The following is a 12365-nucleotide window of genomic DNA, read 5'->3' on the forward strand; positions in this document are numbered from 1 at the left end:
ACTTTTGTAGCAGAACAACCTTCCGTTTTTTTTGACAAAGGCAATTAAAAACCAACAAATTATTGTATTCAAAAACAAATTATATTCAATTATAATTACAACTACAATAAAGAGTAATACTAATGTTAGTTTGAAGTTTGGTACTTTCCAAAACTGTTGTTCTAGAGAGTGTTCTTTTTTTTTTTTGTTGTAGAAAATTAGGTAGCAGAGATAAAGAGAAATGTTTTCATTCCTTTCAGTAAATTTTTTTGAGCTCTTCTCGTCCATAGTTTTTTTGTTTTTTTTTTTAATTTTTTTTTTTAGTGTTTTTATATATAGCCTCCCCTCAAGTAATACTGGGTAATTTGCATAAAATCACTTATTCTTAACAAGACTTTTAGGGCAATTTGCATATTTCCAACAGAATATGTTGTCCAAATAATTGTTTTAAAATTTTATGACTTTTTTTTTTTTGTGCTTTCAGCTCTTGCGAGTTAGCTTCTGCATCACAGCAGCTCAACCGAAGAGACATCAAATTAGATTCCGCAGGTGGCAATAAATCCTACGATATTCGGATTGAGAATTTTGATGTGTCTTATGGTGAAAAGTAAGTTGATATTTGTTTGATCTACCCTCTCAATCGGAGGGAGGAGTTGTATGAATATGGTTTGCCTTTTAGGGTAAATGTGCATCAGTACATTTATTCAGTGTTAAATATTTATAGAAATGTGATGTTCGTTCAGCTTCAGATGTTTGAAAAACAAAAGGTTGTCTTCCATAAATAAATACAAAAATATCGATTGTAAGAGAAGCTGATAGAGGAAAAATCCCTTTGATCTCAAAATGACAAAACAATATTTACTTGGTGTATAATGTGTGAGAGATGTTATACATATTTGTATTATATGGAAAAATGCGCGCATGAAAAGTAATATTCTTAAGATTTTATTAAACCTGGAAAAGTAAAGGACAAGAAATTCAACCTGGAAAAGTAAAGAACAAGATATTCTAGTAAAGTAAAAAATAAGAATTTTTTAGACTTAAAATATTGCAGCTAAAAATAAAATTTGAATATTGATAAATATTTTATTTATTATTTGCATATGTTGTTGTTTATTGTTGAGTTAGAAAGGATGTCAGTTGCTGGATTGAACTTATTTCCCCCCTATTATTTGCATATATTTATGTAGTGAAAATTGTTTGAATAGAATTAATTCGTTAGTTAGTTAGTAGATGGAATTAATAATTTTATAATTTACATAAAAATTAATAATTTTATTATATCATAATAAGGATCATTTAATTCTTTCTAACTCAACAATAAACAACAACATATGCAAATAATAAATAAAATATTTATCAATATTCAAATTTTATTTTTAGCTGCAATATTTTAAGTCTAAAAAATTCTTATTTTTTACTTTACTAGAATATCTTGTTCTTTACTTTTCCAGGTTGAATTTCTTGTCCTTTACTTTTCCAGGTTTAATAAAATCTTAAGAATATTACTTTTCATGCGCGCATTTTTCCATATAATCCATGATTTTTCCAGGCATTGCTATTGTATTAATATATAAATTTATAATATTTATTAATGATTGTCAAAAAAAATTAGCTCTCAAACACACATTTATGCAATATTTATCATTCAATCACAGTAGTTCCGAGCCAGGGTCTCTACAGAGACTGAGGTTCATGAATTTGTGATCTGTATAGAGCGTAAAGTAACAAAAAAGAAGATGGCACTCGGTGTCTTTTTAGATATCGTTGGAGCTTTTGACAACATACCCTTCAGTAGTATGTTCAAGTCGCTACGAGAACTCAATGTGCCACCAGTACTCATCCGATGGATTGAGTATATGGTGAGGCACAGAACAGTTCAAGTAGAACTACTGAGGGCAACTGTTAAAAGGGAACTAGTTAAATGAAACCCCCAAAGTGGGATTTTATCACCTTTACTATGGAACTGTATGCTGAATCCTCTTTTAAAGGAGTTTAAAAATAGGAATATTTATGCCCAGCTGCTGCTGATGACATCGCAGTGCTGGTCGCGGGTTCAAAAGCATCATTGGTCAGACGCATTGCCAAAATGGGACTACATTTTTCATCAAATGTGATAACGAAAAATTTGAGTTCATTCAAAGAATATGTATATCATAGAATTCACTAATATTTTTAATCGATAAATTCACCATTTTTTGCTATAAAATCATAAGGAGAGTTAAAAAAAAATTAGTTATTAAAAAAAAAGTTCGTTTTTTTAATTATAAAAAAAAACGATACACGGGATTGAACCTAAAATCTTTCCACCAACCCCCGGTACTCTAACCGTTACGCTAACATGTCATATTGGCAAAATCGCAGTAAAAAATATTTATATACAAAAAAAGTTATGCAAAATAAAAAAAAGCGTTAGTCACTTATGTACTTACTCTCCTGTTTGTGAACCCACATATTTTGTAACTTTTTTTCTACTGAACCAATTTTCGAAATATTTTTTTCAAAATGTAGCTAATGAGGTGTTCTATCTAACTATATAACCTGTTTGAAATTTGGTTGCGAACGGAATTAGTGGTGGGGGTTTGAATGTGTCTCGATTCATTCAATTTCGGACTTAAGCATATATTCAACCACTACCGTGGTTGAATGATAAAGAATTGAGTGTTATGTGAAGATTGGTATTTGGTAAGAAATAAGAGATGTTTATAATGTGTCTTGATAGGGTAAGAAAAATACCTAGCTACCAGGTTGCTAGATTTTTTCTGGTTGAAAGAACCTGATAAAAGAGAAGAATGTTGAGCGAATGTTTGTTTAGTGTTTGTGAGAGAAAGATATTTGTGGACTGTTATCCTCATCTTCATAGTTGTTGTTTCACAATGTTTCTGCCAATTATTCCTTTTATTGTATTGTAAAGCATGATTGTGCGACAATCAGGCAAGCATTTTCTTGAAATTATGTTATCTCTAATCTGGCAAATGTAATTTTTTTTCATTAAATTTTGTTCAAAAGTTAGAAGTAATGATTATTTGTATGAAACAAGTCCTGATGACCTCATGAAAATTCTGAAAAAAAAAAATGTTCTCCAAATTGACAAAACATTTACTTTTTTTTTTTTCACAAATATTTAAAACTCCACTCATTTGGTTTTGTCCAAAACCTAACAAAAGTTGTTTTAATGTTTAGTAATTGTCTGTATTTTTGAGATGAGGTGTTTTCATTTATTGAGATTGTCGGACTGACTTCCTCATCTTGCTTGTTATAGTCACAACGTTTTGGCCATTTTGCCCTCCGGCCTTCATCAGGTGTTTTGTATCGAACTGGGGAACCTTATACACGTCTGGTGGATAGTATGCTATCGGGGTAGTTGTTATGACGTAGGGTATTCTTCAGCTTGACTATTTCTTGGTGGTATGTAATGGTGTCGCTACTTATTGTCTCTGTTTGATGTAGGCAGCGTGCGATTCCATGTTTGATACTGTATGGGTGATGGGAGTTGAAGTTAAGATATTGTCTGGTGAAGGTAGGCTTGCGATATACGGATGTCTTAAACCCATGCTCTTTGCGTGATATATCAAGGAAGGCTAGCATACTATCCACCAGACGTGTTAATAGTATAAGAGAGGAGAATGAAACCCAAAAACCACCAACGGGCTGCCTACCATACATACGAGGCATCTCCGAAAAGATTCAGAGAATACGTGCCCCCTACAACATCAGGATGGTATTCAAGAGCGAGTCAACACTCAGACGACACCTGGTACGAGTGAAGCCCCGCATGGAGGAGAACATGACCAAGAACTGCATATACTCCATCCCATGCAGTTGCAGAAAGGTTTACAAGGGTGAAACATACCGCCCCCTCAAAGTAAGGGTGGAAAAACACCGAAAAGCGGTAACTAAACGGGAGACGTATAGCCAACCATGTCTGGATGGAGAGGGGGGGGGGACCATCGGCCCCTATGGGATGAAGTAAAAATAATAAACAGAGAGACCCACTGGAAAGTGAGAAAACTTAAAGAAACAGCTCACATGCTTGGACATAACAACCTACTGAGCAAACCAAGCGTAGAGCTGGATGCAATTTGGACACCTCTAATAGAGAGAGAAAACCTTGAATAACAACATAGGTTTAACATTAACAAAAACCAACTAAGAATTGTCCTAGTGGCATATGGCCGAGTGGTCCTAGTTACCCAAAGGTGCTGAGTTCAATCCTGAACGAAGGCAGTGAAAAGTAACATTCAAAACAGAGAATCAGCAACTATGTCACAGAGCCTAGCTGGAGTCCAAACACGGTACCCCTGTAATAATAAAGGGTTGGGTTCGAGACTCCTAACAAACGGTTCCCCAGTTCGATACAAAACACTTGATGAAGGCCGGAGGGCAAAACGGTTGTGACTATAACAACCAAGATGAGGAAGTCAGTCCGACAATCTCAATAAAAGTGTTCAATGTTTGTTTACATTATTCAAGTAGTAGTGATTACAGGGAAAGACAAGTCATGTTTTACTTATTTTTTAAATTGGATTAAAACTTTGAATTCATAGAGCCTTGAAAAACACATCCTTTTTCAAAAATAAAACAAGTAGTATGTAAATTATTTCTAATGTAAAATTTCTTAGTCTGAGTTAATTAATTTGGACGACTGACTCCACAGCATTACTTATCAGCTATTTAAAAAGAAAAAAACCTTTATCATGTACGTTGATAATTTTATTATTAATAATTAAATGAATTAAAATGGCCTTAAATTTTTTATGTTTTCTATTACAGGTCTTTATTATCAAATGCTTCCATACAGCTGATTTATGGACGTCGGTATGGCTTTGTTGGTCGGAATGGTCTCGGCAAAACAACAGTTTTGAAAATGATATCAAGGTATTAGCTCTTCTTTTAGCAATGCTTTGTTATAAAATAAGTACAACTCAATCATAGAAGCTGACAATGTATTTGATTAAAAATAATTTTCCATGTTCTTTTAATTCCATAACTAATGTTAGTGAGGATGGCTGAGAGATGGAAAAATGACTGATTACTTGAAAAGGTGCAAGTGCAGCAGAATTGGTGAGACAGATACGGAGTCTGGCAATGGAGTGGATGAGGATAACTTGCTGTATTCGTGATGTTTGTTTTTGTTTGCTACTACCATTAAGGTCTGTACTCAACATCGGCTTTACCTGGGCTTGCATGTTAGGTTTTTGTAGTCACCATAACCCCCTCCCACTCACTGTGGTATTGTTTCGACATGCACATGGAAGAACCACACATTTTTTTTTTTTTTTAATTCAATTTTCACCCCAAACAAGGCACAGTGCCACTTTGAAGTAGGGGGCTACTATTAGGGACTTAATTAGCGGGGTCATTATGAAGGGAGATGAGTAGAAAGATGTTTGTTAACATTACACTTGAACTTCTGCATATCATTGCAGTTGGGAAAGCAGAATCCCGGAAGGGAGTTCCAAAGACCCGCAGTTCTGGGGAAGAAACTATTGGAGTAAAAGGCTTTCTTGCACCTAGGGATCTCTACTGTAAAGGGATGAGACTTAGTAGCTTGTCGGATTTGTCGAGGGTAGTTACGTCGGGGAGGTACAAGTGTTTGCAGTTCGTCAGAGCATTCACCATTAAAGTATTTGTAGAACAGGCAGAGGGATGCAACATCTCGTCGATGGAACAGAGGCTGAAGCCTAGATGACAGTTCAGGACCTATCAGGTTGACGACTCTCTTTTGAACCCTGTCCAGGAGCGAGAGACAAGCAGCAGATGCACCAGCCCATATGTGACAACAGTACTTCATACATGGGCGAATGGTGGCCTTATAGAGGTATAGGATACTGTCAGGCGTAAGTAGTTTTCTAGCACGGTAGAGGGAGCCAACCTTCCTTGCAGCAGCTTTGGCAATGCTCTCAATGTATCTATTCCAGTTCATATTCCCTGTAAACGTTAGGCCGAGGAGTTTAAAAGAAGTACTCTCAGGCAATGTGTTCTTGGCCATTGCTATTGGTGGTAGAGAAGGTTTCTTATAGTTATTGAAGGAAACAAGCTTAGTCTTAGCAGCATTGAATGTGACTAACCATTTTTGTCCCCATTCCACTACAGATTGGAGGTCATCCTCTAGTGTTTTTACCATTTCCTTGATATGTGTTCATTTGTTTTCCCCTCATATCTGTTATAGAGAGTGGTGTCATCGGCAAATATACCCATCTCCAAAACAATTTTATCAGGGAGGTCATTTATGAATATCAGGAATAATAGAGGTCCAAGGATAGACCCCTGAGGTACTCCCGCATTTATGTCATATTGTTTGGATGTACGACCGTCGAGAACAACTTTGATTTTTCTATTACTTAAGAAGGATTTAATTACATTATGAATTCTTCCAGTGATTCCATGTGATTTAATTTTCCTTAGAAGACCATCGTGCCATACCCTGTCAAAAGCCTTAGATATATCAAGGGCCACCGCTCTACCCTCCCCTGTTTTGTCCAATGAACGGTATATACGTTCAGAAACTACAGTTAAGATATCTGCTGTTGAACGGGCTTGCCTGAATCCATATTGTTTGTCAGTCAGGAGTTTAGCAGCTGTTAGGTGCTGGACTAGGGCTTGATTAACTAAGGACTCAAATATTTTGGCAAAAAGCGGGAGGAGGCTAATGGGGCGATAATTTAGTGGGTCAGTTCTTTCACCAGAATTCTTGAAGACTGGTACCACAGAGGCGGTTTATCACGATGTCTGGCATTTGTCCAATTCAGCACAATCTATTTTCGGAGCTAGTTGATTCAGAAGAGAGATTAACTATTGTTTGTGTTGTTCATTGCTCACGATGGTGTTAGTTATGACAACTATATCATTTTATTTTGTTTTTTATTTAGTGCTTTATTGCTTGAATCCTATTTCAGTCACTCAAATTATTTCAAGTGAAATGATAGATCTTTTGTTTTTAGTTTTATTCATTTAGTATAGTTACATTTGATATAGCAAGCAGTTTGTGTTTAGGAGCAGTGGCCTTTTAATGTTTAAAAATAAAAATGGATTAGCCACTTGAAGCAAGTACATAGCTCAGTCGATCACAAATTCTATCATACATTACGTTCTAATGTACAATTTCTCTCTAAAAACATCAGTAATCTAAATAAAAGAAATTATCAACTTGAAAATACAAGAGGGTGTAGAAATTGCTAAGGAAACATCCTTTCAAGTCTCTGGAGAATTGCAAATCATCTGACAATTTTGAAAAATTTGCATCTCTGTAGACACTTTCAGAGATGGACGAAACATGTGTCCATGGAGAATTAAATTATATATCTATCTATATATATATTGTATATATTTTCAAATTTGTTTCAACAATGCTTAATACAGTCTGTGGATTTGTAACTTTAAAGACAGCCTAGAGAAAGAAATTCCACAGGAATTAATATACAACATATAACCTGATCATAGTTTGTAGAATCAAATAAATGCTAACATTATTCCGTGTGTGTTCTTTCCATTAATCTACGGCCAATTTCAAGCTTTATGAGAGAAAACGCAAAACAATGTCTTTTATAAATTTTACTTTAATCACACCATGACTCCATAAAGGATCTTTTCTTCTCATTTTCTCTGTTGTAATTATACATGTGATCCACTATACATGACTACAAGCTAGATTACAAACCTACATTGTTTTAAAAGTCAATAATAGACGAACCTTAACACTTTGATTGACAGTCATCTAGATAAAACACCAGGAATGATCACAATTCGACAATACATGTCATCATTTTGTCTGTCTCTAATTTGATCAATAATGTCATCTTTTCATTTATTGTGCATGGTTATCCTTACCTCTGTTTAAATGGATGATGTCATCCCGTGTGCATGGTTATCCCTGCTTTTGCTCTAATGGATAATGTCATTCAGTGTGCAAGGTTTTTCCTATCTTTGTTTTAATGGATGATGTCATCCAGTGTGCATAGTTATCCCCACCTCCATTTTAATGGATAAATGTCATCCAATGGGCAAGCTAGATCCACAGTTTATGTCTTATATGAATAGATTATTATTCCTGTGAAATAATCATGTTTTTTTTTTTTTTAGTGGTCAACTCCGGATTCCGTCCCATATTACCATTTTGCATGTGGAGCAAGAAGTTGTTGGTGATGATACGTTAGCGTTGCAAAGTGTCTTGGAATCTGATGAGAAAAGGGAGAAACTTTTGAAAGAAGAAAGAGAAATAAATGCCAGCTTGCACAAAAAGGAATCGTAAGTATTTGTTTGTTTGTTTTTTTTTTTTCTTTTTGTGGATGGTGGAGGCATCACACACTTTGTCTTGCTAAGAAAATAAGGTTTCTTTTCTTTTTTTAATATTTTATTATTGCATCTGAAAAACCTATCCATCTTGTAGGTGGACAAATAAGAGGAATGAGAAAAGTGGCCGTAGAAAAAGAGATCCTAAATTTTTTTTCTCATGTTGTCATTTGATGCCATGACTTCATGTTTGCATCCTTTCCTTATCTAAAAGTTAACCTGACTTTTTTCTTTCTTGTATTTGGATTATTTGAACTAATCTTTTAGTCTTGAGTGTTATTTGCACAACGTTTCGGCTGATGTAATCTCTGATCTTCTTCAGGTATGTCTTGTTGAATTCAGGAATCTAAACAGAATCTTTTGTTTAATTCATTTAATGATTTAATATTTAGTTGAATTTATTTAAAAATTTGGAATTACTTAATGTTTTTCTTATTTGTAAATATTGTCATCCGTCATATTGTGTCCTTGCCATCATTATTTTTTAAACTCTATTCATTTCTTCTATCTGGCACAATAATTATTTAATCAAAAATCAATTAGTTTCTTAATTCACTAGGTCAAACTTTGACTTTCCCCAAAATATTTGATATTCAAACAGGCTTTGTCTGGCAAAAAGCTACATATTGAAACGGTTAAAATAAATGTTCTTATTCCTTTTACTTGGATTCATCAGACTACTGTTCTCATCTTGGATGTCATTTTCACAATGTTTCCGTCGATGTAACCTTCGACCTTCTTCATTAACCGAAATGTTCTGAAAATGACGCTTAAGATGAGAACAGTAGTTTGATGAATCCAAATAACCAATCCTCATCTCAAAAATTCAGAAAAGTCATATCAATTGTCTTAATCATCATTTTTAACTGACTGGAAGCAAATTCGGCATCCATTTTGAAAACAGCTTTTGTTACAGAATGGATTGAGAGAGAGAGGTGAGTAAACGTGGAGTGTAGACACATTTACCAGAACCGAGGGTCAGCTGACCAGATTACGTATAAGTGACGTGGTCAGGTTGGCTAGATCTGTGAGACTGGATTTGGACTTTGAAGAAGACGGACGACTTAATAGCTGTTCCCTCCCCTTCACTGGGGGTGGGGGACGCTGACGTGTTCAAAGCAAGCAAGATTCACTTCCATATTCTGTGTCGACATTTGGAAGGAAAATAAAAAAACTATAAAACCAATTCATCGTCTTGGAGTGATAAATCTTCGTCTAACAGGTACCAGTCTCCCTCCAAGAGAAGATGAATTCCAGATGGATCAACATCGACGACACATGAAGTAAGGTATGTCGAAGAAAATGCATGTAACACACACACACAAAATCATATGAACAATTAGATATGAACACACGCAACCGCACATGAAACTAGACGATCATACGCACACGGAATTCTTTTATGACACGCATAATCCCCTTTTATGTTATACACCAAACGTCAATTTGGTGCCCCTCTATGGTAACCCTAGTGATAACGTCAATGAGAACTCTATGTAACACTTTCTCATTGACAAATCTTCATGCAGATATCTTCAACTCCTTTGCTATTAAATGCAATTTCAATTAATGATTCACTAAAACAAGGTTTTGAACCATTAAAATATTTTTCTGAAACAACTGCTGAATTTGAGTGACTTGAACTCTGTTGAAAGTCAGCATACCATCTTTTTGCCATTATTTTCAACAAAGCGAAATTGAAATAACACTTATCAAACTATTGCTTTGCTTGAACAGTGTTTTTCTCTATCAGAAAGCAATGCTTTATCAATGCACTAAATTTAGATTTTTTTTGTTTTTAAAATTTGCAATGGTGATTTTACTTGAATAACCGTAATTTGTAAACTAATAATATGAATGAGTTTAAATTTCAATGCATGCCATTCGAAGGTTAATATTTTGTAAAAGTTGTAGATTTTTTTTATTTGTGACATCATCTATATATCAACCCGACGGAATTTATTGAATAATGTCTGAAGCCACTTCTCCCTCTCCTTTGCGGTACTTTAAGCAAATGGTTCACGGAAGATTAGTTTTAATGGAGATTAGTAGTTCAGCCCGGCTTTGCTCGGGCTCTATGTACTCTTCATAACTTATATATATATATATATATATAATTATAAAACTCAAATGACTTTGTAACGGGTGTTGTAACCCAACATCCCGGTTTACAATTTCCAGTTGCACATGCGTACATAAACAAATAATCAATGCGACAATAAAACGTATTGTTTTACTGTGTACGTTTTCAGCATCCCAATTGTATTTTTTTTTCGCGTTTAAATTATCCAGATAAACAATTGTTAATACTTTCGGCATTTTTTTTTTTTTTTTTTTTTTTTACATCGTTCATTTCCATATTACGTTTAAGTAATTTTAACGCAATTTTCTTACAAATAAATCTACTTTAACCCATTGACAACGATAAGAGCATTTTACAACAGCGATGTAACCACTGCCTTCCCTTTTTTTTTTTTTTTAATTTATTCTCTATTTTTTTAGTACACCTTTCTTAAAAAACATTCATACATTTTCTTCTACACTACCAACATAAATAAATAAATAACCCACCCCCAATTTTTTTTATTTATGTTACAAATAAATAATCAATGTGACAATAAAACATTGTTTTACTGTGTATATTTTCAGCATCCCATTTTTTTTTGTGTTTAAATTTAGATATATCAAAATTTGAATTTAACTTTAAGTATTATGGTATCTATTCAGTGCACATTACCTATAAGTATGGAAAACCACTTATAATTCAATGGGTGCAAATTTTTTTTTTTTTTTTTTTCAAAAATGAACAATTATAAACAGAACGACTTATAGAAATCTATCTATATTCTTTTTTCATTTTAATATACTTTCATAGAAATGTTTTTGTTATGTCACAAAAAACTATTTTATTTACGTCAAAAGTATCATGCTTATACATTAATTCCATAGCTAATATAACATACTGACCCAATGGGTCATGGGTAGTCTAGTATATATATATAAGTGAAAATGTCTGTGTGTGTTCATTTCCCTACCAAATAACTCTGTCAATTTTCAGTCTACAGACTCAAGATTTGACACAAGGGGTATTGAGATTTGGGAAAATCTTTTTAATCAGTTTTCAGCCAGAAATTTGGCTGTCAAGGGGTTAAAGTTCAACGATTTGACCTTTGAAAACTCTATCAAACTCCTCTGCCAATTTTGGGTCTAAACACTTGAAATTTTAGATGTAGTTTACCTAGACAGGAGTCAAACTTTTTAATATATATATATATATATATATATGTGTGTGTGTGTGCATAAATTTATGAACAGTACATAGGGGCCGAAAAAAGCTGGACTGAATGTCCAGGTAACCTACATCTAAAATTTCAAGTGTTTAGACCCAAAATTGGCAGAGGAGTTTGGTAGAAATTGCAAAGGTCAAATCTTTTGAACTTTGACCCCATTGGCAGGCAAATTATCGACCAAAAACCAATTAAAAAGCTTGCCCTATGTCTGAATACACTTTATGTAAAATTTCAAATGTTTAGAGCAAAAATTGGTTGAGTAATTTGGTAGAGACTGCAGAGGTCAAATTTGTTTAACTTTGACCCCTTAACATTTGTTGTTTTGGGCTCAAATTAACGTTTCATCCATGTCTAAGTAACCTACATCTAAAATTTCAAGTGTTTAGACCCAAAATTGGAAGAGGAGTTTGGTAGAGTTCTCAAAGGTCAAATCATTGAACTGTAACCCCTTGACAGCCAAATTTCTGGCCGAAAACACATTTAAAGATTTACCAAATCTCAATACCCCTTTATGTCAAATCTTGAGTCTGTAGACTGAAAATTGACAGTAGTTTGGTAGGGAAATGTACAGACACACAGACAATTTCACTTTTCTAGATATATAGATTTCTTTTTACTAGTTAACATGTCTGGTACCATGTTTTATTTTGAGTTTCTTCTAGCATGATCTTCAAATCAATGATGACTGATGTCACCATCATCAGATGAAAACCAAGTTCAATCAAGGTATAGAATAAAGTTAATTGGCACCTTAGTTCCTATTGGAAATGTATCAATGTTAAGTTGGGTTTTAATGTTGTGAAA

At 34.0% G+C, this 12365-nt stretch overlaps 1 protein-coding gene across 1 annotated transcript in view; it reads left to right on the plus strand.

Annotated features, from left to right (window-relative positions):
* LOC145279646 (ATP-binding cassette sub-family F member 3-like) overlaps positions 1-12365 on the plus strand; it is a 68842-nt gene that overhangs the window by 21381 nt on the left and 35096 nt on the right. The window contains exons 5-7 of the mRNA XM_080130876.1: positions 464-586; positions 4753-4857; positions 8062-8226. Of these exons, the coding sequence (XP_079987002.1) occupies positions 464-586; positions 4753-4857; positions 8062-8226 (393 nt within the window). The remainder of the gene's footprint in view (positions 1-463; positions 587-4752; positions 4858-8061; positions 8227-12365) is intronic.

The sequence above is a fragment of the Euprymna scolopes genome, chromosome 7 (assembly GCF_053919585.1).
Source record: "Euprymna scolopes isolate OS-2025 chromosome 7, ASM5391958v1, whole genome shotgun sequence".
Taxonomy (NCBI): domain Eukaryota; kingdom Metazoa; phylum Mollusca; class Cephalopoda; order Sepiida; family Sepiolidae; genus Euprymna; species Euprymna scolopes.